Consider the following 26,475-nt stretch of genomic DNA (forward strand, 5'->3'; position numbering starts at 1 on the left):
CTGATGAAAGCTTTCCTCTGCCAATCAGAGAGCACTAGATGTTTTGAATGGGGAGACTTGTCCCCATTTAACCTCTGGCGCCAAGGATCGCAAACAAGATTCCCAGGGCTGCAAGAATGATTGCAGCCCTGAGAATCCACGGTGATCCCGGGGCACTAGAGGCTAGTTAACCTCTAGTGCCCGGGGGTCGCAGACAGGAGAATTCCCAGGGCTGCATGGACGATTGCAGCCCTGAGAATCCACTGCAATCACAGGGCACTAGAGGTTAAAAAACCTCTAGTGCCAGGGATCGCAGTGGAACTGCAGATGAACTTTGAACTCGATTGAGAGTTTATCTGCAGTTCAGTTCCATGGGACCGTGGGAACTGAACTGCAGATGAACTCTCAATGGAGAAACTCCATTGAGAGTTCACCTGCAGTCACAGCTGATAGGAGGCACTCGCGTGCCTCCTCCAATCAGCTGTGACTGCAAAGTTCCCACGGTCACCGGGCTGTACTTATAAGTACAGCCCGGTGACCATGGTAACTGAGCTGCAGATGAGCTCTCAATGGAGAAACTCCATTGAGAGTTCATCTGCAGTTCCACTGCGATCCCTGGCACTGGAGGTTAATTAACCTTTAGTGCCAGGGATCACAAACAGGGGGATTCCTAGGGCTGCAAGAATGAATGCAGCCCTGAGAATCCACTGTGATCCCGGGGCACTAGAGTTTAATCGCTCATCCCTACTTACAACCAATGATTTTGGATACATTGTTAGAATAAATATGTACTCAATGGCCCTGATTTGTTAATCTAATCCAAGACTGGAGAGGATACACTTTCATCAGTGAATCTGGGCGATCCAGCAAACCTGGAATAGATTTCCTAAAACTCATTAGCTATTTGTTAGCAAATGTTTTCAATCCTGGACCAAATCCATTCCGTTTGCTGGATCACCCAGATTCACTGATGAAAATTTATCTTCTGCAGTCTTGGAGAACTTTAATAAATCAAGGCTAATCTATTCAATGAGCAAAAATTATGATGAATGAGGATTCTAAGTGCTAGGAATGATAGCAAAATGATAGATTTGTTTGAACAACTGTTGTTTATAATCCAGGTTGTATACAGATGTTGCAAGAAAATGTCCATTTTACTTCTGGCCTGGGGTTGTGCTTTTTTGTCTGGTGTTAAAATTTCTGAACAATCGCATCCCTAGTCAATGTGTTTGCATAGAGTCATTAAGGGAATAATTATTCCTCTATAATGGCCAGTAGTCAGGAAAGTGTTTGGCGAACAAAAAACCCAGCATATGTACCAAGCCTTAGACTTGGAACTTAATATTAATGAAAAAAATTGGTTCATTTATTCAAGCCTAATAACCTGCATGTAAGGAGCTAACAGGGCACTAAACATTATCTGGCTGTTCTAAAGGTGACTATTAATTTGGAATAGCTTGTACAATCACAGACATATATTAGGATCAGCAAGTGCCTTTTGTTACAGTAATTTGGAACAGATGCATTGGCACTTTTGCAAGTTTATAATTATCATAAATTATACAGAGATGTTATGATAGCAAATAGCAGTACCGTGTTAAAGCTGTTGTATTATTTTTTTCGAATAGGGTGATATCACTTGCTCAAGTGTGGGACTTTTAGGATTTTTGGGATATTATTATTATTTGTTTTTTGTAAATAATTGTTTTTATTTTTAAAAGTAGGCACAGCCAGGAAGTTATTGAGAACTGAAAATAAAGGAGGGATATAGGTGTTGAAAGCAATTTTTCTAGTAAAGCTCCTCTATAGCTCACACAACCAATCCAGTTCTCCTTGGTGGAAGAGAAAGTGATGTCCTGTGCGTGGAATTATACATGGTAGGTCCAGAGCATTGTGGTTTCCTCTATCTCTATAAAGATTTCCCTATACTACACCTACATTTATTTCCATTTTTATGTATTGAGTGCTTTGATTCGACTCTTACCCCCCACAATGTACTGTCTAGCTTGGTCCTAACAGAAAGTGTATAATGCAGTAATCAGAACTATGGAACATAGGTTTATGATGTGAGGATCATGTAATTCATAGGCATTCAGGACTTTTTTATAGACTAAAGTGGACTTAGTGACATATAGGCCCTGATTTAATAAAGCTCTCCAAGGCTGGAGAGAATACACTTTCACCAGTGAAGCTGGGTGATCCAACATACCTGGGATGGATCTAGTCCAGGATTCAAAGCATTTGCTAGCAAATAGCAAATGACATTGAAGAAATCCATTCCAGGTTTGGTGGATCACCTAGCTTCACTGGAGAAAGTGTATTCTCTCCAGCCTTGGGAAGCTTTCATAAATCAGGCTCTTAGGGTCAGTAATATAATGTAATACATGGCATATCAGCGAAAACAGTGAGGACCGTGTAATGTATGGATATTCAAAGCCACTGCTGAACAGTCTGCTGAAAAACTTTATTTAGTTCTGACCCAGATTCTTTACTGTACACTTTAACTATCCCAGTTCATATTGTAACTTCATCATTGTCCCGCCTGGTAAAGCAGGGCCTCTGAAACTTGGCTTTTTTTTTGTTGACAATATTTGATAACACTTAGGCCTTTCATTTCAGGCTTGCGGTTGAGCACAGTATTACGCTGCAGACTGTACTGCACTTGCTAATGGTCACGTTCAACTAAATAGGAGCTGCTGGAAAACATTTAATGCATGCGTTGCACATGGTTGTGGTATGGCCCAGTTCCTGAAAGCAATATTTCGTTCTGGCCATTCATTGCTTTTTCACCTCTGGAGGAAGAACCACACCAAGATGCAGGAACTACGCGTACAAACACGTTAACATGTTACATGGTTTGCTGCTTCTGGGTGCAACTGTGTGTATTCTGGCCACGTATGGGCACTTATTAGTGTACTGGTGCTGTCATATTGTAGTTGCCAACACAGCCTAATCTATAACCAGCAACAGTAAAATAGATGGCAAATGGAAATAATTTCCAAATGATTCCTAATCCTAAAGTGAGAATTTGAATTACTGCACATTTTTGTCTATATTATAGAGAAGAGTACAAGTTAAATAATATCTATGTTTTTATGCACATTTTTATAATACAGTATCTGACTTTGTTTTTTCCTTTAATTGTATGGTGCTGATAGAAAACATTGTTCATCTAAGTTTTTAAGTATCATTTCAATAAGAAATCTCTTGTTTTTGTAATTAGAGTTCTACTCCATTCATGTGCTCAGTTTTTCATCATTGAATGTCTTAAAATTTAATTACTGTTAACAAGTTCTTTGTGGAGAGAGTAGATATTTTGTGTAATACGATTAGCACAGTAAATTTAATTGGCAAGATGTTCTCTTAGGAATTAAATACTTGTGGAAATGGAAACTTTTCTCTGATGTGCCAATTTCAATGCAAGAACATAAACCAGTATATTAGCAAGAACACTTTTTATGATTCACAGAATGTAGAGGCAGGCTATTAAAGTTTTGAATAATGTGAAGGCAAATTTGCATGCTCTTTTTTTCTAATACATTGCACTTAAAGTCATATTTAATAACTTGTATGCTGTTACTAAATCTTATTTATTTGTGTAGAATCAAAAATACTATTACAGATCTTTGCTGGTATTGTGTAATGTAATAAGATATGAACGTGATTTAATGATTTCTTTTGTTTGATTTAGTTTATTGGTTATATTGCCTGCATCTTCCCCTCTGCTACTAAAGCATGACATGTATAATATTATCATAATTGATAAACCAATGGCCTTGAGCATGGATCCATGGCAGTTTCCAAAGTAAATCCAAAATAATCCTTCATTAAACATCAACATCATTGACAGGGAAGATTATGGTTTAGGCTGGTGAATAATATTTGTGGCATTCATGTGGAGACTAATATTGTTGTTGTATACAGCAGAAATTAAACATTTGGTTCATGTGTGTACTTTTATGTCATTATTGTGTCTGTGGCCAACATCTTTGACAGAGGTGATGATACATTATTTTGTTCTTATATATACTTGGCACAACTGTGCAAGTCAGAAAGTTGATAGTACCTTAGTAAATACACACCTAAAAGTAAATTTGTATTTAAAAAAATGTGTTTGTTTCTTTTTCATCTTGTTTTTTTTTCCTAACTATTGAATCCTTCTGTTTTTACTATAGGTTGGTGTGATTGGAAGTGTTCATACACAGCTAAACCCATAAATACAATAAAAAGGGATATAAAGCTTCACTTGTTTAAACCATAAAGTGATCTTTGTGCATTTTTGCTTTTATGTGTATGTCTCTCCCTAGCTATGTAGCTTGATTTATAAACCATTACCAATCACATATCATCATTTCCTATCCCTGTAGTGTTCTTTTCTGTATCCGTCTTTCATCATCATTTTTTCCCGACTATTATTCTGTCTTTACTTAGAGCTTATTGTTTAAAAAAAAGTCCTTGAGTTATTAACTACTGTATTTTTCTCTTCCTTGTATTTGAAGGATTTAAACACCATTTGAACTGTATTTGGTTTTGTTTCCCACTTGTAGGTATGTGCAATTGTATTTTTCTGATACAAGCATATGGAAGTGAAAAAGCTGCCCAAATAACCTGAAAGCCAGGGGGGAAGTAAAAAAGCTTGTCTGCTATGGAGGCTAGGAGTTTGTTTACAGGCCTGTACTTTCACCATAGTAGTTGAATGACAACGCCAATACAGGGAATAAAATAATCCTGACTTGAGAGACCTCTGACCTGAAAATATTATATGTCTATTAGTGAGCATCTGACTTCAGTACTTTGTGGGAACCAGTATCCTGTAAAGTACCAAAGAAAGTACAGCAGTCGGAACACCATAGGCATCAAACTGACATTTTTTAAAGGGATCAGTTATGGCAGCCTTTATATGGAAAGGTTATTATTTTTTACTGGGGACCACAACATTACTCATGAATGCAACCAGGAATGTTAACAGCTTAACAGCAGCAAAAGTCTAGCATCATTACTTTTGTTGCTGTAGTTTGTTCTGACTGCAGGCAAATAATACAAAAGTCATAGTTCTTCTGTTAATATAAAAACAAAAAATCTTGAGGCTCAGCTGTACTTTTAAGGTAGTATTTTTTCACATACTACATACTAAAAATTCAATATTTCTATATGACCTTAATATTTACACAAATACAACATGTCAACAGAAAATGTCTTAAAATCAAATCTTTTAAATATTACCCACAATTCTTTTTAATTATAGTTACCCACAAATTAACACATTATAAACATAAACATGAATCAACAAGAAAAAACAAGAGCACATTACTTTTTTAATCCTTCCTAAAGTATGTATATGTGTTGCTGGTACAAAATAGTTAGGTTTGCTTCTTTTGTGAACTCCAATAATTATGATAATCATCAGTTTGAGTTCACAGAATAGGTGCCTGTATTGCAAGAAATACTTTCTAGAGGAAATACCTTTGTTCTGTCCTAAGTAGTGCACCTCTGCTCATTTAGACATTTCTATACTATTGGCAATATGACAAATATAAAATAGTCCATATGGGCACTCAATCAACTAAATAACATTTTTCTTTCTTATGCATATACCTTTTACCAAGCAAACCTACTCCTTTTATTTTAATAGATCAATTTTACGGCATGGAAAGGGTAAGATCCTCGGCACTCCAACCTATATGCTTGATGACGCCATACATCATGGTGTAATTGCAAAAAGCAGAAACCACAATTAATCTGCTCTCGTTTCAACTGGGAAGTAGGAGGTTAAGTGCTGAAATTTTGCTACCTTAGGATATATTTGTTTTTGTTGTTTTAGTATTCTTGTTTTTATTTTTTTCCTAATTTGCAAGGTTAAAAATTGCCTTTGTATCCCTAGCGTTATATTCCAGGTGTTATCAGAGCTATAATTACACACATTTTTTCTTATTACAGCCCATTGGAACTTTCCACTTGTTTTAGGTCCTAAATATTGCTTATATCTGGCATCATGAGTGTTAAGATAAGCAATGTTGTTCACACCTTAGAAAACCAAATAATCAATTTCTATTTTTCACACAGAGATTTTGAACAATTAGGTTTACAGGGCAATATGTTGAGGACTAAGGGTGGTAAGTGAAAACATTTGTTCATGTGTTCAATGTTATGGAATGAAAGCAAGCAGTGGAGGAACACAGAAAAAGAAATTAACAATTGCATAGATAGCAGAGGGTAAATTAAGGGAGTCAAAGTAAGAATGAAAGAGTAAATAGGATATTAATGGAGGCAAAAACATGCTGTATTCATCTGCTAAGTATATTATAATTTTGTAAAATGGTGTGCATATAATTTAAAAAAGGCAAGTGGGAAAATTGGTTCATGAATCTTCCTAATTAAAATATACTGAATAATGTAACCGTAAACTATTGTTAAAATAAGTGACCCATAATGAAAATAAGCTTTTTTCTGTTATTTATTTCTTAGGTTATAGTCAAGGTTAATAATTATTGCTAAGGAAGTTGGACTGTTACACAATTTAGTGGCAAACCGACTGTAAATTAATGCAAGTGGTATGGCCTGAATATTGATTCTTGTCGTTGGATACTGGTTGAACTAGATCATTACTTAGGAAGAGCTATATGTTTTTCCAATGTAATATGTTATAATGTCTGTAATTTAAATTCCCCAAGTGAGCAGAAAATGTAAATGAATGAAAATGCTCATTTAATACATTACTGTTAAATGTATTAGGCATAATCAGAAAGAATACATAGCTTCATAAAGTTACACCCAATTACATGCATTTCAAAAAAGAAAATGATTGCAATTATTCATGTCTACAAATCAAAACTTCATGCATTAAACTACTGAGCCAATAGTTATATATTGAAATGTGTTTTATATATGAAAACATTTATTTATAATGTATTCACAAATGTGTTTATGTTAAAAATGTTAATATAATATTATAATTATAATATTAAGTTAAAAATATTGTTACATTTTGTTGATTCATATCAGTCACTGGAGTTGATTAACTGAAGTAGTAAAAAAACCTCTTCATTCCCTTATTTGCGTTACAATACGCCTTGTATGTTACTAATTTATTTAGTTGTACTATTTCCTTTTAATATACTTTGGTGTGCTACTCTTCCTTTTTAAATTTCAAATAAAGAACTTAAAAAAGAAACAGTGATACAGATCTTCCTCATAAACATTCACCATGCTTGTAAACTTTATACTGTTTTAGTGAATCATTTCCCCTGCCTCAAACTTTTTCACATTCTTGTGTTCAAAGAGCTGCCAAACAAGCACTTATATACCAAAGCAACTGAGGCCAAAAGTCAAATACTCTGTTGGTCAGGACAGTTTTATAGGCTAATTAGTATTAAACGTTTCCCCCACCATAATACAGAAACCTCTAAATGCACATATCAAAGTAGAATTAGATCAACATATTTAAATACTTCAAACCATGTTTTAATATTGAGAGTCCTGGATAGCAATAACACCCAGGGGCCTTGTTCAGGTTGTGAAAATGCATTGGACACCAAGGGTATTAGTGGGTAGGATCCTACTGTGTCGGTAGTATAGAATGCAGAAAAGGGAATCGCTTTAAAAAGTAAGATTACTCACTTTATGCACTGCACACATATGACACAGCTTTTATGGTCACAAAAAAGTCTTAATTATTGTGCCATAAAACAATTTATTTTAATAACTCTTCATGAGATATTTTTCTACACACAGAATATATACATAAATCCAACACTTCAAGAAGCATTTCATTAAAGCTTTTGGGGACCACTTGGCCACCAGCAACTGTTAGGACAATTAACACATTTTCAAAAAAATTGTTGAAATGATGAATATTAAGCTTTATGCAGCCATTGATGAGACAGAGGGCACTATGTATTGTGAGACTAAAGTATAGTGGTTCTTTTATGCTGGTAACCAATAATGGTAAAGCCAGGTAAGTATGCTGGAGTGTATTGAAAGAGATGTCAGCAACCNCCACCACATTTGACAATTCTGATCAAGGCTTAGTGAATATAGAGACGCCAGGATCAACTCATTGTCATCTGTGGCTCAGTTTGTCCGAAACTGAACAAAGTTGCAGCTGGCCACTAGCACTTGTACTACTTTACTAAAATTTTGATTATGTGTTTTTCCTCTCTAGATTGTTAGATATTTAAAAGTGTAACGGTTAGGGGTAAGTATGAAACTGAAGTGTTTAATAAAAATGGTGCCAGCTGAAATTCTTATTCTTAAAGTCTTCCCTTTTTGTATTTATCTTGTATGCATATCCCTCCTGTGTAATAAAACCAGCAGAGCAGATCCTACAAAAGACAATTTATTTAACGTTTTTGGGTCTTTAGGAGCAAATTCAAAGTTGTTTTGCAAACAGTGATTAAGTTTTACATTTCTTACCCCCTTTTACTGCTCTAAACCCCTGTTGACTCAAGATACAAAGCAAAGAGAAATCTTCCCAATGGGATACACACACAGAAAAAAAGGTTTAAGCTTTAGTTAAATTGTAATAAAAATCATTATTTCAAATGTTTTGCATCTGTGCAGCTTTGCCCTCTGTATCTATTTTTACTTTTCACCCAATGCCTGGGTTCTTTTCAAAAGATTATACTATCCCTCTACAATTTTATTACAAAGTTTTTTTCCTTTTAAAGCTTAACAAGGGCAACTAAGCTACAGTGTTCTCACACTGGGCCTGATTTATTAAAGCTCTCCAAGACAGGAGAGGATACACTTTCATCAGTGAAGCTGGGTGATCCAGCAAACCTGGTACGGATATTCATTAGATATTTGTATTAAGTTAAAACAAAGCATGTCCCTCTGTAGGCAGTGGTACTTGGAAATAGTCACTTATTGATCTGAAGTCTATGTTGGGGAAGGGGTACAATAAATGGGGAGGGTGATGGAGGAATGTTGAGTTTGGGACTTCTGTGAATATAATAATCATTTAATTTTACTTGCAGTTTACTTGCAGTTTTTCTATGCCTAAACAATAGTGGAAATATTATTGGAAACGACCGAAGATTAAGTCTGCTTTTCCTAATAACCTTTAGATATGGGAAAATAATATGAGGATGTGTTACAGCAAATTTAATTATTTTATTATTAGTGATAAGTCAGAGCTGTAAGGCTATGGCTTGGCATTTTGCAGTTCTGCTTTAGTAAATTATGTGCATACTTAATTCTATGATAATATATTGCTTTGTTATTGACTATGATTCTAATCTTGGTAATGAGGGAATATAAGCTAGTTTATAGTGATCATTAATGTTAACGGAAATACCTTGTCACAGAAATGATTAAATTAGTTTTTGCAGAAGATTAAAGTCAAAGTCAAGTGAATGATGACCAAGTAAATCTGAAATGTTGAATCAATAGTTTTTTGGTACATTAATTACTATCAGATGCCAGGAATCAATTCTGCAATAAATGCAATAGGTATGAAAAGGTGAGAACAGTACATTATTTAGTTAAAATGACATATGACAAGAAGGTTATCTTGATCTTTGTACTCTGAAGATTATCATTTTTTTTTTATTAGCTGTATACACCAGTTTGTGTGCACTGCTGTATTTATCTCTAAATACTCAAGGTGTAGAAGAAGCAACAGTGAAAAATAGTTTTTACCCATTGTACATTGGTACTAGAATGACACGCATACATATAAACTGAATTATATTTTTATATATATATATATATATATATATATATATATATATGCCATGTGTATGGTTCATATCCTTGCCAAACCATTTGGAAATTCCTGGCAGCCAATACGAGCTAGACAAATTTGTTTACTTGAATTTGCAAAACATGGGGCATAATTATAAGAATAGATACTTCCAGGTTTATTTGCTCTTCTGGACTCACAGTAGTTCACCACACTTTTGCATACATTCCCAATAATTTACTTCATTCAGTATATATACAATACAATGAAATCCATGTTGGTATTTGGTTAGTTAAGCTCAGTCATTATTCAGAAGCCAGCAACAGAAGGTCAACCACGGTATTTCTCACACGGTACTTTTCAAATAAAGGGCCAGTTCACATCTATACAGTCTTTTGAATGGGCTGCCTCCTATACATTAGCATATGAAAAATCATACCTGTACTATTTTTTGTTTAAATTTGCACCACAAATCATAGTACATTGCTCGCTTTGCATCAGCAGTTTCACTCAATTACTGAGCGATGTGTACCGTGCACTGTAACGTGTTCAATGCCTCACTGCACAGATGTGAACCCACTATTAATTTAGAGTAGAAGTCGTTTGGTGCAGTGAATGTGAAGGTTTTCTTCCCTGTGCCAAGGTCACAGTAACTTACTGATAGTGAAAAAGATAATGCTGTAACCTTTAGAAAGCAACACAAACAAGTAATTTACTTGCATATAAGTTATGCACTGCTTTATAAATATGCCTTTTATGTACTCTTATATGAACTCTATCTTTTTAAAAGAGAAAGATTTCTATTGAATTGTATATTCATTAGCTAATTGTTTGCAGCTTTTGTAAAAGATTCCACAACTATTTACCAATATTGACTACATTAACAAAGTTTAAGCACAATGATAATATTGAAAGTTATTTTAGCCATTTAGTCTATATTGTCTATAGTCTATATTATTTACATATTGTTTTGGGTTTGCAAAACTGGGCCCGCTCTGTGCTCCTTGCTTTATTAACACTTGGCTGCAGAGTCCACCCCACTGAAACCAGTGGCGGGGTAGGAGATGAGTGGAGAAGAGTAAAGCCAATAAAGTATGCTAAGCCTCCACACCATCATCAGAATAGTAGTTTGGTTTCAGGTCTATTTTTTTCAAACTAGTTCAGAAATTTTGTATTCTTAATACTGCAAATATCATATACAGGTATTCCCCCGGGTTACATACGAGATAGGGACTGTAGGTTTATTATAAAGTTGAATTTGTATGTAAGTCGGAACAGCTACATTATTTTATTAAATGTAATTAGGACAGATGTTTGTCTCAACATATTATTAGGCAGTGAGGTGTCAGTTACTGTAAAAAATTCTCACTGTGAGTTAATCACAAACAAAGCACAAAAAAATCTTTATGGAGCCTAGACAATACAAAAAAAGAATCAACTGCAGAGTTGGTCATAGTCATTACAGAGTTACAAGAGGCTACTGAAAGCGCTCACCCCCTTAAGGTCACCCACAGTCTCAGCTGTGTTTAGCAAAAGATTTTCGTATGTCACATGTCCCTAACTCGGGGACTACCTGTAAACCTATTGCTGCTAACCTGTGTAAACAGCAGAAAAATGATAGGTCTTGTTATATAAAATTATTGCTCATTAGAATATCAATGATCAACAATTTAGTTTTTGTCCAGCGTCAGATGGCATTATCCCTGTAAATGTTTAATTCATTACCAAATTGAATATGGGAAAACCTTGGTGTATAATATCTGGGCAGTAGCTTAGAGGACAACAATGTAAATAAACAAAACATGCTTGAAGATGCCTTATGTGATAACAGGCTCCATGTCTTCCTTTGGCAGTAGAAGGTCCATAGATAGCTACCCTCCAATCCAAAGGAATGAATACAAGGTTAAATTTAAAGTGATAGTGAAAAGTAATTCGGGACAAAAAACCTATTGTAGATGAAAACATTTGGATGTCAAATTCTGATGCAGAATGAGTCCCCTTACCTAGTTAAAAGCCGGTTTTCCCTCCATATATAAAATCCCACAAAGGGTAACCCTGAACTGGCTTATTGTATTACATCAAATGAAGGGTTCCCTGAGTGTCTTCCCCTTTCCATTTTGTAGACTTCTTAAACTTCCAGGTTCCCTCCTTCTACATGATTTCTCAGCATGTATTGTTCTGTTGCACCATTCCTGTTTATCCTTTTACGTCTTCTATTTAGAGATGTGTGCATATGTTTCTGTCCTGTGCAGTGGAAGTTGCACTCAAGGGTCTGTCAGAATACATGCCTTATTGATTCCCCTCTTTTATGGTCCAAAACTATTAAGAAATCTGTGGATATAACCAAAAGGCTATGTTCAGCCAATTTATCCACAGGCAAGAGACCTTTTCTATAATGAAAGATTTTATGACCTGTGGATTAGGTATGTTCTTCCTGATTGCGTTACCTCACCATTTAAAGGTGCCTTTATAAGGTTTTCCTGATAAGATAGTGTTTGATAGAAATTGCATCTTCTAAAGTGGTTTGGATTAGGTGACAAAACAAGTGGAACTAAAAAGGAAAAACAATAAAACTAAATTGCAACTCTCTGCAAATGATGGCTCACGTGTGACAGATGTTACAAAGACCCAAATATTCAGTTGATAAATGGGAAAACCAGATATGCACTAAATAGCATTTAATCCAGCATACCGTAGGTACAGTGGGAAAATGTTCTTTACAATTACAGTGAACTGTAGTAAACTCCCCTTTTAATATGTGGTGAATAAACGTCAAACTGCATAATATGTCCTAAAATTGTTATCTATGTTTTGCTGAATGTTGCAAGGGGCATGGATATTATCATGGTCCCCGCTAATTCACACACCTGTAGCTTGTCAATCATCACTTGGCTACACTTAGTTCTTTTTTTTTGTAGACAGCTCTTCCTTTGTAGTTAACACCTTCCCAATTCTGTAAAGAATTTTGCTTACGTATGAGCCTTGTTAATGACATAGTAACTGGATATGGTGTTTGTTTAGATTACTTTAGTTGTATTTTAAGCTCCACACACATATTGTAATCTCTAATAAATGGAGAGCTTTCGGCAGTATGTTGTTTTTCTGCTCTATGTGTTAGTCATATTCCTAATTCTGTACTATATTATTGTCACGTGTGGCTACAACAACTTATGTACCAAGAACAAAAAACTGTACCCACAATTGTCTCTGACACAACTTAACAAAAGTAATTTGCACTGAGGACACAGTAATGTTTTTCAGGCAATGATGTTGGATATTTCAAACAGTTTATTCTTATTATCAGGTTCTTGTTTTTTATATCCGTTAATCGTGCTAAAAATCTGTAAAGCATCATGTGATCTTATATAATTACTTAGCACATTAGATGTTTTATTCACTATGCTGAAATGATATGCAGTGATAGTCTATTACTAAGCAATTATTGACTACTGTGGAAAAAAAAAAAAATTAGTTATATCAATCATTTTTAAAGTGTGCCTTTTATTTATCTCTTTGCCAACTTTAATGCCTTAAGGGAGCCATATGAGGTTATAATGTAGAATATTAAAGAGTGGATAAAATATTGTTCTGTGAATTGTGTAACTATGAAATATTCAACTGCAACTGTTTGCTGCAATAAAAAAGTCTAATGGTCTAATGAATGAACATTAGCAATATGCAGAGTACCGTAAGTAGACTTATATTGTGCTCTGCTGCTTTACAACCTTCATGCTTCAGGGGTATCATAATAATGAGCCTTCGTCTAACCAAATCCAACACAAAAATGCATTGATTCAGATATATTTCATTTTTTTTACTTTTCCACTTTTTCTTTATAAAAGCTTTTCCTACTTAGCTGAATTGGGCTTATTTATTTATACTTAGAAGCAAATTGGTTTGTCTGCAGTGTGACTGAAGATAGGGTAGATTATTGCATAGAGGATAATAAGAAATCTTTTTTTTTCAATTTGCTAACCCCTTGGACCCCTTACCAATTTACTACAGCACTTCCATTCATTTTTCTGTAATAAAGGCGCATCAGAGGTCAGAGAATAAAATGAAAAACATTGCGAATTATTGTAATAGGTATGATTTACAATGCAGAGTTCTGAGGGTGTTTGGCTTTCATCAGTAACCCAAGAAAAAGCATTCTTTCTATTTTGTGTTTTGGCATTTCCACACAAACATTCCTAATTTCATAATTTTTATTACAGTAAGTATATTTTCAAATGAATTAGGTACATTGCTTTCCGACCAAATTTTAATTTACATTTCTAAAGGAAAATATTCTTTAAAGTCTAAGATAAGTAGTAACATTGAATAGATTTCTTCCAATAGATACCTTCAGGATAAAAACATAGAAGATACAGAAATTTTGATTTTGTGATTCATGCAAGCAAAGTAATTATTGCACTTTAGATATTCTATAGGAAACAATCATGGGAGAATATGAGTGATTCAGCAAATCTTGATTTAAAGTATTTGCCAGCTTAGAGCAAATTATTTTTTAAGAAATCCCCAGAATGTAAAATTTGAATTACATTGAATGTGCTGATTGATTGAGCTCACATGGCAATTGAGGGTCAGTACTGACAAAATTGAAATAATAATACAAGAGGGTTAAAAGATTACCCTATGTAAACATATAGGGCCTGATTTATTAAAGCTCTCCAAGAATGGAAAAGATACACTTTCATCAGTAAACCTGGTTGATCCAGGAAATCTGGAATGGATCTGGTCCAGGATTAAAAACATTTGCTAACAAGTAGCAAATAACTTTTAAAAAATCCATTTGATCCATTTGATTTTTTGAGGTTTGATGGATCACCCAGGTTCACTGGTGAAAGTGTATCCTCTCCAGTCTTGGAGAGCTTTACCCCCCCTAGCGGTATTCCCGAGTGTGACTCGGGGTGGTTTTACCATGCAAAAATCGATCCTAGTCACACTAAGGGTCGCTAAAAACTTTAAAAAAACACCTTGTTTCGTTCTCATCCTCCGGTGTCCTGCTTGTCCTTGCAGCTCCTCGGGACACATCTTCTTTTTTGGATCTTCAGCTAGCGAATGCAGAGACATTCTCAGGGGGGCTTCCCGGTGACGTTAGTGCATGCATCGGTGCGGGCGGGAGGAGCAGCGGGAAATTCAAAAAATTTTGTATTGGATTCAATACAAAATAGCTGTATTGAGTCCAATACAAAGAAATCTTTATATATTATATACATATAATTATAATATATATATAATATACATGCTACTGTACAGTTATATTGCATGTTTCACTATTTTTTTATTTTTTTTTTTTATTTAAAGTTTATGATCAAATTTAATAAATATTGTACATATTTCAGTGAGTTATGCATAAGGGGGGTTATTAAATCTGGGCCATACAATGATACATTCTAAGGGCTGGTTATTCAATGAAAAAAACAAAAGGACTACAAGAAAAGTGTGATTGAAGTAAAAATGATTTAATATCAGCAATCAGGAAATGTTCTTTACTGAAAGATTTGTAAAAGTGTAGAAGAGTTTTCCATAAAATCAAACAGTGGATTTTATCTAAATGCACAAAAATATATAGCTTTAAGTACTGATCATAACTAACTTTAAGGATGTTAAAGCAAGGCATTATCCAACCACGTTTTTGAGGCCAAGAAAGAATTGTTTCTCATATTTGAGCAGGCTTTGTAAGGATTCTTTTCTTCTGGAACAACGATGGATTTAGGTTTTTGATGATGCCGTCTTCTTTTTCATCTGGTTTAAAGCCTAGCTATGTAATTAAGAATTGTTAAGATACCATGAAACATAAAAAGATAAAAGATACAACTTGCCTGCAGTCCCTTTCATATTCAGAACACGTGATGTTATTTCATACTTTTCATGTCTCAGTAAGTTGAAGACAACTGCTTGTTGAAGCATGATTCAAATCTGAAATTAAAGCACTGTGTACTGTTCATAACAAGCTGTAGTTCAAGATGTATGTGAAAAAAACTAAATAAGACACATTGCATTTGTGGCAGGAATAAAGTCTATACAAGGACCTTGAAATCGAAGACTTGTTATAAATCAAAGGAAGTACATTCAGCTTTGTGTTGTTTCCTATACTTAGAACATATTGAGCAAGATTCAACAATTGGATTGTCATTGGATGTGCTGAAGTCCTTCAGATGTTAAGTGACAGTAGTGACCTCTGAGTAACGCACTAAAATTAAATATTGTATGCAAACAGTGTGTCATAATAATATACATTAATAGGATGAAAAAAAAGTCTGTTTTGTTTAAATTCCTAGAAAATGACCTGTTTTGAAACCCAGTAGATCCCAGGCAGGATTATTTTGCTTTGTGTAACAGCAGCAAAAAAAAAAAAAAGCTTATATTGCTATATGAATTCCTTTCTGAAAGTTTTTTTTTTTTACATTAAAAAAGTGAAAACAAATCTGTCCTAGAAAGGTACAGCCATCTAAAAAAATATCAAGTATAGTAGGAAGAATTAGAACCTCAATCAAATTTTGTTGCTGTCTACTTCCATGTATAGGAGATTTATTGCTCAGCAACTGGGATATAGATAGCAATAAAAACTTGAGGAAAGAGGTTCTAGGTCTTCTCTCAACAATCCAGAATTAGGTATAAAAAATGATGTCTGGGATTTTGCTTGGAAGGCAGCTGCAGTTATATATATTAAAGATACAGTCAGACACAGGTTAGTTGTAGCCATTTTTTCTATTGCACAAAAGAAAACACACTTTCTTTCCTTGGGATATTTATTAATTTAGTTCAACTATTGTATCATTTAACAAAATACAATAAAATATAGCATTGTACTAAAGTGCAGGAACATTTTGTTGGAAGTACAGTCTGTTGTTTGCCTCATTACATCCACATAAAGCAACAAAACCAGTGAAGGGCTGCTTTATTTAGGTTGGGCAGGTGCAGAGTGGACACACTCCCATTGGTTGGGGGGTAATATAGAGAGAATAGAATCTTGACTATTAATCTGCTACTACCTGACTGTATTTTAGGTTTTGGGATGGTAAAGCTGGCATATTGGTATGTGATATGTACAGTGCGAGTATGTACAGTGGGAGATGGTGATGATGGGGTAGCTAAGTTCACAATCATAGCTGAAGCATATCACATATATATGTGTGTGTGTGTATATATATATATATATATATATATATATATATATATATTTAAATGAATTGCATGCAAACTTTTTAACCACATCCAGTTACTTTATATCCAGTTACTTTATATACACAGCTTTGAAACACAGTACATCCCTGTCTGGAAGATTAAGCTGTGTTGCATCATTAAACTCAACAATTGAGGTAGTTCATTAATGTTTTACATACCTAAATTTTTCTAAACTTAACCTTCCTCATTCTGGTGAAACATTCAGTATTGTACAATATGTTTAATCGATTAGACAAAAATCTCAAATGAATCAATTGAGAAAGTGCTTTTCTATTGATTGTTTTTCTAACAATATTTGGACAAAAAATATCGAAATTTGATCAGGCATTTTTTTGTATGCAGATGAAGTACTAAACAAAAGCATGGTATGTTTGGTATTTTAGTCAACTGCAGGAGATCATTTATTATGTTGATTGTAAAATCAATCTAAAATTCTATTGATGGAATAATGTATATTTTATGCCTAGTATTTGAAACATATTTTATTTAGTGATTTATTCTGCCATTTCAAACACTATTCTAAACCATGTCTGTTTTTACAGCTCGGCCCAAATTCAGGGTGCATTCGGGCTCTACTGAAGATGCTGTATTGTCCATACTGTCGAGGACTGCCCACACTAAAACCTTGCCATAACTACTGCCTGAATGTGATGAAAGGCTGCTTGGCTAATCAGGCTGATTTGGATATTGAATGGAATCTCTTTGTTGGTAAGGATGTTGATTAATCTATTTTCTCAGTCATCACTTTTTTAAGTGTTATCGCTTCTCGGCCTTTTGGCTAAGATCAAGTGTAGAATATTTTTAAGTGTTAAATGAAATTAAAGAGGAAGTAAACTCAAAACTGCCCAAAAAAAAATACACTTTCCTTCAAATCCACAGGCCAGTCGATCGGTCCGGAGGTTTCTTCCATCGGGTCCTGCGTCATCCCGGTATCCGTCTTTAGGTTGGCGTGCTAGGCGCCCCCATCTTCTCCTCTTTTTCGGGGTTCTTCTTCCTATGTCACCTGGCGCAGACGCGAGATCCGGTGACGTAGTTTGGGTAAAAAACGTGCCAATCTCTGTGAGCATGCCGAAAGGGCTCTTCGCCTAGGTAATCGAGTATTAAGGGGGCCGTGCAAAGAAAAACAAACAGAATTTTCACCTTTCATAAAAGAGTTGTCTACCCTTTTATGTAAAGGTAAAATTCTGAGTTTAGGTAAGCTTTAATTAAAAATAATAATAGGTAGCTGGTTGAAAAATATTAATGTGATGCATATTGTGCATCACACAATTGATGCATATGTGTATATTTTTGAGATTCAGACAAATACTATACAGTTTTATGAATAATGCCTAAGGATGTTGCTTTGAATTAGATGATATTTGGATTTTTGGAATTATCGGCACACATGCCAGCACAGCATGGTATACTGCACTGCAGCAATATACTACAGGGTTTTAAGAAAACATAAACTAAAGGTGTTTTTCTCCGTATTTATTTCAGCGCCATGGTGAAAAAACAAGAGACGTGGAGAATATGTATAGGTTTATTAAAAGTGGGTTTGAACTAGAGCCGATCACACTGTGAATGCGTAAGATTGACATCACATACCTGAGATGAGGGCATGCACAGAAGGAGCAGCCAGAGCAGATTCACATAAAAAAACAGCAACATTTTTACTTTATATAGAAGGAATGTCTACCCTTCTATATAAAGTAAAAAAGTTGAGTTTAGGTACGCTTTAATATTATTTTATAAATGCACAGTGTCTCACTTTGAGCAGTAAAATTTATTGTCTGTGTTGCCATTGTGTCACCAATACTCTCCACTGATCTCAGTGAGATGTACAAGCTGAATTACAACTTCTGTCTGCAAAAGTGTCTTGAGTTCGGTTGTGCTTTAGAAATGCTAATAATATTTACAATATGGTGTCTTTAACCATTTCTACTTTCACACCTGTAATGTGTACACCATATCTAGTGAGGTATCAGTGGATAGTGGATGCAAACAAGTAAACTATTTTTTCCTGGTTTTTAGGCAATTTTTTTGTGGCAACATTAATCATAATCATTACATAATTATTTTCAGTCCTTATTTTGTCAGAAAAAAGGTGCCGGAACTCACATCTCCTCCCATCCAGACACTGTCCCCCCCCCCCCCCCCCTCGTCTACTGTGCCAGACCTTTCCCCCAGAGAGCACTCCATACAGAGGTATGTGAGGAAAAGAGAGTAAGGTAAGCTTTTATGAGGGCTTTGGAGTTGTAATTCTCCTTTACCTTTTCTGCAGCCCAGCCGGCATGTATCACTGCACCATGAGCTGAGTGCTCTGAATTACTGTGTCCGCGGGAAATTGTCAGGCACAATTAAACAACCGGCCCTCCTCAAATGTTGTCACAGGTCACACAGCTAATGCTGCACGTGATGACATTCCCAAGCATTTAGGCTGCTCAGCCACTGTCCAGTATTGAAGGCAGCCTGTATTCACGTCTGAGCTGTCATTTTCACTGACAGCTGTTCCCCTTCACGGACTTATACAAACTTGGAAAATCATTCAAAAAAAGGTGCAGTGTGTTCAATAAGAAAAAAATGCCCTGCTTATTTTTCTTAAAAAAGGTTATATTTCATTATATATCAATAAAAACATTATAAAAGAACCTGTGTCTCCATACGTAATAACGTAGACCTCCTCAACACATTTAAACACATTACAACATCAGAACCTGTCACTCCTATGGCCCAATATAGGTTTACATATTTTTTTCTTTCTTTCCCAATGTGTTTCACAGAAACAAGTCTGTTTCATCAGGAGCACAGGAGCTAAGTGTTCTAAACAGAAAAATACATGTGTAGATAGACATGGGAATCATTTCTATCAATGATCCTTTCAATACATTTCAACAGTATATAAATAAATTAAGAAACTTACATTGTTACATTGATGTTAATATATCACAGCCATATATCCTGCCAACGGAACAATAAGCACAAAGCACAGGTGAAGAGAAGAGGGAGGGTACACTGCAATTAGAAGGAAGGCTCGACCAGCTGAGTCAACTAACTGTTATACAAAATTAGCACATACTAGATCCTAAACGATAAACCTCAAAACTCCAAACTGAGTGTGAAAAAGAGATAACAAATCTTAATAAACTCTATATTCAATCCAGAATTCAGCTGCAAAGGACAGATTCAAATCATATAAATGCCAACCGCTTCCTTATTTTTTTATGAATATACCAACTGATTACAGAATCAAGTCTGTCATTTTAATCCAAATATGTGTCATAACTGTTATAAAGAGGGATATTTATCTCACACCATAAGGGAAGATCTCCCTTTTAAGATATATATGTCAAGAAGTACTTTGCCTTCCAAATTAAAGAGCCCCTTACAATAAATAAAAAGACAGTTTTTCCCATTTAGATATGCATACCAGTGTGGTATATTCTTAGTCTTACTCTGCTTTGCCAGTACATAAGATATTATATATATAGTGCAATAATAATTTTTATGCCATCCAGAGGCATTCCTAATTTTAATATTGTTAGCTTAAAAAAATATAAATACTGATAATAAAAGGAATGCATTTTTTCTACTATATTTTATTTTATTTACCCTTAATTTATTAACATTTTTAAAAGTGGGAAAAATGATAAGGAGCTAAATAGATTAGTTAATTAAAAATTAATAAAGACTTAAAAGGAAAACATTTAATAATGGCATTACTATTCTGTTTAATTTATCCAAAGGCCAAAGGGATTTGCCAACGATTAAAACAGAATGAATACAAAAGTATGTTACACTATTTGTAAATGTTCACCTTCAGCTTTGGAATAGCCAAGGATAAGCCAAAGTTTGGCTGCGAACCCCCAAATTGTACACAGCATTCAGTCACTGCCCACTGTGTACAGTAGAAACGTACCCAGGGACTCCCAGTTTGAGTTAACAGCACAATACTTGCATCACTAACAAGCTCATAACTGATGTAAATAACAGACTTGTAAGAGCTTTATTAAGGTATAAAGTTGACTGCTGGTTATATTGATTGCTGTTTGTCAGAGGGCTGTATCTGCTCGCTGTGTACATTGAATAAGATACTTTATAACAAGTTTGATTTTAAAATAGAATGTGGAAAATTTGGGCCATTTTTGTTCTGTGCCTAAATTCAGACAGCAGCATTCAAGAACATTGAGACATCAATTTATTTTGACAAGGGATGTTTTTGAGGCTGCTTGTTTGCACAGCAACTCTTGCTGTCATTTTTTATAGGTAGGAATTGCCATCAAGTGTGCTGCACACTACAGACCAATAATTATGTCACTGAAGATTAAATGAAGTCTCGGAGGATGTGAATGTTTTGCAGTGAAACCTGATAAAACAGCAAACAATTGTCTTACACATTTAAATATTATGAGATTGGTTTTACACATCTTACTGAGGGGCAGTGTGAGTACATTTTTACAAAACAAAAAAACAAAAAAAAATTGGGACTCAACAAATGATAATTTGGCTGTTTTCCAGTCTTTAAAGAAGTATAGAGGAGTTTTTATTTTTAATTAATGTTAAAGCTAAATAAAATGTTTAGTTTACTTTTTACCCTTAAGTGTAAATTGTAACATAATTTACATATATTAACATAAACAGGCAAATCAAACATTCTTTACAAAAATAACCTTCTGTCCTACAAGAGATTCTGCTAGTCCTATATTCTGTTCGATTACTGATTATTATTTGATTACATCAAAAGATATTTTAAAAACAAGAAAAAGCCCGGCTTCCATTTTCATGATCACATTTCCTAACCTATTGCAGGAATGAACAAGTGAAAACACTTATATGGTGATGCTAAGGATACCATCCACTGCTATAAAACCACAGGACTTCATAGTGTTAACTATTTCACTGCCATTGGTACTGATGCTTCCAGAAATTTTCAGGACTGTAGGCTCCTCCAAATGGATGTTACCTATGGATAAACTTTTTTTAATGTTTTTTTCACACTTAAAGCATTATTAAATAAAACAGGTAGAAAAAAAGATAACATCAGTAGCATATTGTGATATACAAATGGGTTACATCAGTAATCTTACAATCATTCCATCTAATTGCAAATATCTGTTCATTTAGCATTTTATATAGTAAGATAAAATATCTTCTTTCAACCAGTTAGAACAAATCAAAACCAAAAAAGGGTGCTAAGGTAAAGATTAGTTGAGAACATTTTCATACTTCTATCCTAGCACACATTGTTCTCTCAGTCAGGGCTCTTTGAGAGTCTAAATGTTTAAATATATCTTATCTAATTTTCTTGCGACTTAGTGCTGATGGAACACTTTTGTGCCATTAGGCATGCCCTGTCCCATTGGTCATCTGAAAATTGTAATCCTAATTCCTTTTCCTAGTTCTTTCTAAATCTTTGAGAGCAGTTTGTGGGGTATTTTTTTTAGAAAAGCATGCATAAGGTTAGTGGTATGTGGTATAGGTCAAGACATACCTATTCAAATATCGAACGTCGTAGAGGTAGCTTTTGCTTTAGATCTAGTGTTCTGATGTAATGTTTTATCTGTAAATACGATCACTAGGGAAATTCCCTAGCCCCCTGTATAAGGTCTTCCAGGTCTGCTGCTATTTTCTCAAATTTTTAAAACTCGTGTATCCTAAGTGCGGGTTCCAGGTTCCATCCCTCCAGAAGTTTGCTATCCAACCCTGGTGCTAAATCTATATTTCCCACCAACGTTGTCAGCAAACCTGGGGAAAAGGCTATTCCCCTTTTATAGTGGATTTTCCCAAAATGTGCGATCGTCCTTTCTAATAAAGGGGGTGTTTTTTAGGTTGCTGAGAGAGACTGTGACTCTCTAGTCTAGACTTTTTTAGGGGTCAACCTCAAATTTGTGGAACTATAGGCTCCTTCTAAATCTACCCAGTCCTTGCAGTTTGAATGACAATTCCAATTTAAAAGTCTAGCCAAGCCAATCGCTTGATAATAATGATAGATATTAGGAAACCCCATACCTCCTTCAGCTTTAGCCTTAGTTGCAACTGCATAGCTTATCCTCGGTGGGCAGCCTTGCCAAAAAATGCTAGATAGGAGCGATTGTAATTTATTGAAAAAGATACATGGAACTGTAATTAGTATAGTTTGAAAAAGTAAATAACCTATAAAAAACTATTTAAACTATATAACCACCCCACATTCTTTTATTATTTGAAAAATATATAACAATCTTAAGAGAATATTAATTTTTACTATGGCTGCTCTACTAAACCAAGAGGAGGGTTTCCTTTCCATCTCTGCAGACCATCTCTAATTGTTTTTTTTGTAAAGGTGAATAGTTCAGTTCGTATAGGTCTGTACTTGAGACTACTGGCTTCCCAAGAAAAGGGGAAAGTTTGTTGGAAAGACTGGGGTGTGTCGTTGCAGAGGTACAGATAAAAATATGACATCAAAGATTACAATATGATATAAAAATAGTTGTGTTTAAATTGTGTTCCAATGTTTTTAAGATGTTTGGCTACTAATATTATTCTATATTTTTACATTGAATCATGTTATACAATGGTCACATACAGTCAAATATTAGAAAATTAGATCCTTATCCATGGTATTAGAAACTAGGATCAGAAATAATATCACTACAATTTGATCGATTTATGGATTTCAGTGCTCTTCTATTTTTGAGAGTTAGAGACGGTTCCTGGAACAAGAAAATATCTGTATCGTTGAAAGTGAGTTGTTGGCTCTCTCTGGCTACCACCATTTTTTCTTCTTTTAAAGAAAGGCTTTGTAAGCAACAGATCACATCCCTAGTGGGTAAGTGATCTGGGCCCCTTGGTCTAGGAACTCTGTTTATTCTGACAAGTTCAATGGCAGTATCTGTAGGTCTATTCAAAAATGTATTAAATAGGGAACTCACTGCTGATGAGAGTTGTTTTGGCATGAGCGATTCAGGCAGTCCCTTTATTCTCAGATTATTCCTTCTACTCCAATTGTCCAGATCTTCAAGATGTCTGTGCATCTCCAAAAGGTGAGCGTGGTGGGATGTTACTATTGTTTCTAGGTGGGCTATTGTGGATCCATGTCTCGTTACAACTTGGGCCACTTCCTCAAACCTTGTAGTCAGATTGGCAAAGTTGCTTTTAAAATGTGTAATAGCTGACTGGAGTGTGGCTTTGATATCAGTTAGATCTTCCAGTGTCCGTCAGCGTTCTCTGTGCGTCTCTTTCTGTCTGGTTCCTGCTGGAGTTTTCAGCAGTTGAATCAGGCCCCATATTGGCTTTAGTCTCATCTGTCTGTTCCAGCTTCTGAGTGTGGAAATACTGAGGCAGGTTGCGGGTTTGCAATCCTGATTTCAGTGTTCTAAGGGAGTGCCCTTGGAACTTTTGCCCCTCTTTGTGCAACTTCAGTCTTATACGATGCTTCTCCAGTCAGCGGTGTTGGAGTTTCATTCCAATACTGTCTCCTTCAGTTCTATGCTGCTCCTATGCTAATTATTTTCAGCACTCCAGCAATGTGCTGGTATGGTATTACAACTAGGCGTTCAGGTTTTTACAATTTCTAACAAGGTCTCATGTGTAAATTTAAGGACAAGTTCATTTTTAAGGCAGAATGCTGTGTTAAAAGATTACCTGCCATCCCTCTTGACACCTCTTTCAAGTGTGCATGCCACCATGGTCCTTTATATTTTCTATGGGTTAAACATACACCAGCGATCCGGGTGCTGGTCCTTCATGCAGTATAAGAAAAACTGATCAGAACAGAAACAGAGTTGGAACAGTTATATTCAGAACTGTTGAGTATTCTGTGCCAGAGTTTGGATTTTTCTTTAAAAATCCAGTCAGAGGACATTGACAGTTTACGATTAAAGGCTTTTTTAGTAAAACTTTTTTAATCAAAGTCAATACTTTTTTAATGCCTAGAATTATTATGTTGGATTATAGTTAGGTTTTGACATGCTTGACAAGTTTTGACAGGTTTAAATGAGAAATTGGGTTTTATTTATATTGTCATAATTTAAAATTGTGTACTGCATATAGATTTGCCTAGTAAATAATTTTCTGTAGCTTGTAAACTGTTGGTTGTTTCTATAGGGTTCCCCTAAAATTGTAAATTAATGGCCAGGTAAAAGGTAGTTAGAGGATAAAGTTTATAAAAGGAATCTAGTATTTATCAACATTGCTATAAAGAGGCTTAAAATCTGAAATAAAGTATTATAAACATGTTTTGTATACCATTGTTTAAAATATAATTTTCTGCTACTAAAGCCTTAAGCTAAAATAAACTTTACATTTATGATGTTTCTTTGACTGCTTTTCATCTGTATTTCTAACCGTACAAAAGTACTATGTCCAGACACAGTAAATAATAAAAATGTCTAATTCTGAAAACCCCTCTTTAGCCAAAATGTTATGTTTATTTATAAAAAAGGATTCTAGCAGTTACACTATCACACAAGCTGTCATTATGTGCGGGGCAATAGGTTTTAGAGAAATGCTTGCCAGTGGAGGAAAAAGGGGATTTCAGAGTGAAATCACCAGGCCAGAATAGAAGACAGCTCTAGATAAGTAACAGTGGTATGCCACTTCAAAAAGCAAGTCTAAGCCTTTCTCTTCGCCCCTCTCAAATCTGTTTTACAAGCAGGCATTCATATAGCTTCCACTGTACGTTTGGATAACTGCAAGATTCATAGACCCCAGCACTGTGGTTGTGTGTTCAGCTCCCTTAGACCATTCACATAGTCAAGCCTGGAGCGTACCAATTCACAAGTACAAACCTTTGAACCACATAAAATTGCTTATGACACCTTTGGAACTAATTATTTATTTTAACAGATCGACATATTTTTCAGACACCTGAAAGAAATACAGAATAGGACTAACAACACGAGACATCTTATATCACTTAGAACCAGTTTCTGTATTTTATTATTCTTAATCAGTTTTCACTACATATACTGTATATTGCCAATCTAGTTTTGTAATTCATATCTCTTGCAGTTCATTCTGACCCTGTTGGTTATCATCAGTCTGTGTGATCGCAATGTAATAGTAGCTATCAAAGATGTTTAATGTTGTGCTAATATAATGTCTCCAATGCTGCCCTTGACTCTTCTCGCAGACATACAAGAAAATTCCAGGAAAAACATAACATTCAGAAATAAATATCAAAATAAAACATTATTGACTGTTGTTGGCTTTTTATCTTTTATAACAAAATATATTGCTTCATTGTATTTGTCTTGGAACCTGTGGAAAGGTTCATTAGCCTTGGTGTTCTTTGATTTAGTACATATAGGCATCAAACACGCACGTACCTTTTTTTTCTTGTTGGGCAGATGGGCAGGGTAATTACATGAATGGTAGGTAAAGAAGTATGCATACTATACATGTATTCCAACTGTGGACATGATTTATTAAATCTCCCCAAGTCTAGAGAAGGTACACATTTATCAGTGAAGCAGAGTGATCCAGCAGACCTGGAATGGATTTCCTTAAAGTCAGTTGCTTATTGTTAGCAAATGTTTTTCAATCCTTGACCAGATCCATTCTTGGTTTGCTGGATCACCAAGGTTCACTGATGAAAGTGTATCTTCTCCAGCCTTGGAGAGCTTTAAAACATCAGGTCCAGAGAGGCACGTAGCCGTAAG

General features: G+C 35.0%; 1 protein-coding gene and 1 pseudogene across 1 annotated transcript in view; both read left to right on the plus strand.

The window, feature by feature from the left end:
• The window catches only part of GPC6 (glypican 6), a 318,418-nt gene that overhangs the window by 175,951 nt on the left and 115,992 nt on the right, over positions 1-26,475 (plus strand). Inside the window, exon 4 of the mRNA XM_072411039.1 lies at positions 17,395-17,560. Coding sequence (XP_072267140.1) covers positions 17,395-17,560 — 166 coding nt within the window. The remainder of the gene's footprint in view (positions 1-17,394; positions 17,561-26,475) is intronic.
• Positions 17,611-17,691, plus strand: LOC140321906 (U2 spliceosomal RNA; annotated as a pseudogene).

This window comes from Pyxicephalus adspersus, chromosome 1 (genome assembly GCF_032062135.1).
Source record: "Pyxicephalus adspersus chromosome 1, UCB_Pads_2.0, whole genome shotgun sequence".
In the NCBI taxonomy this organism is placed as follows: domain Eukaryota; kingdom Metazoa; phylum Chordata; class Amphibia; order Anura; family Pyxicephalidae; genus Pyxicephalus; species Pyxicephalus adspersus.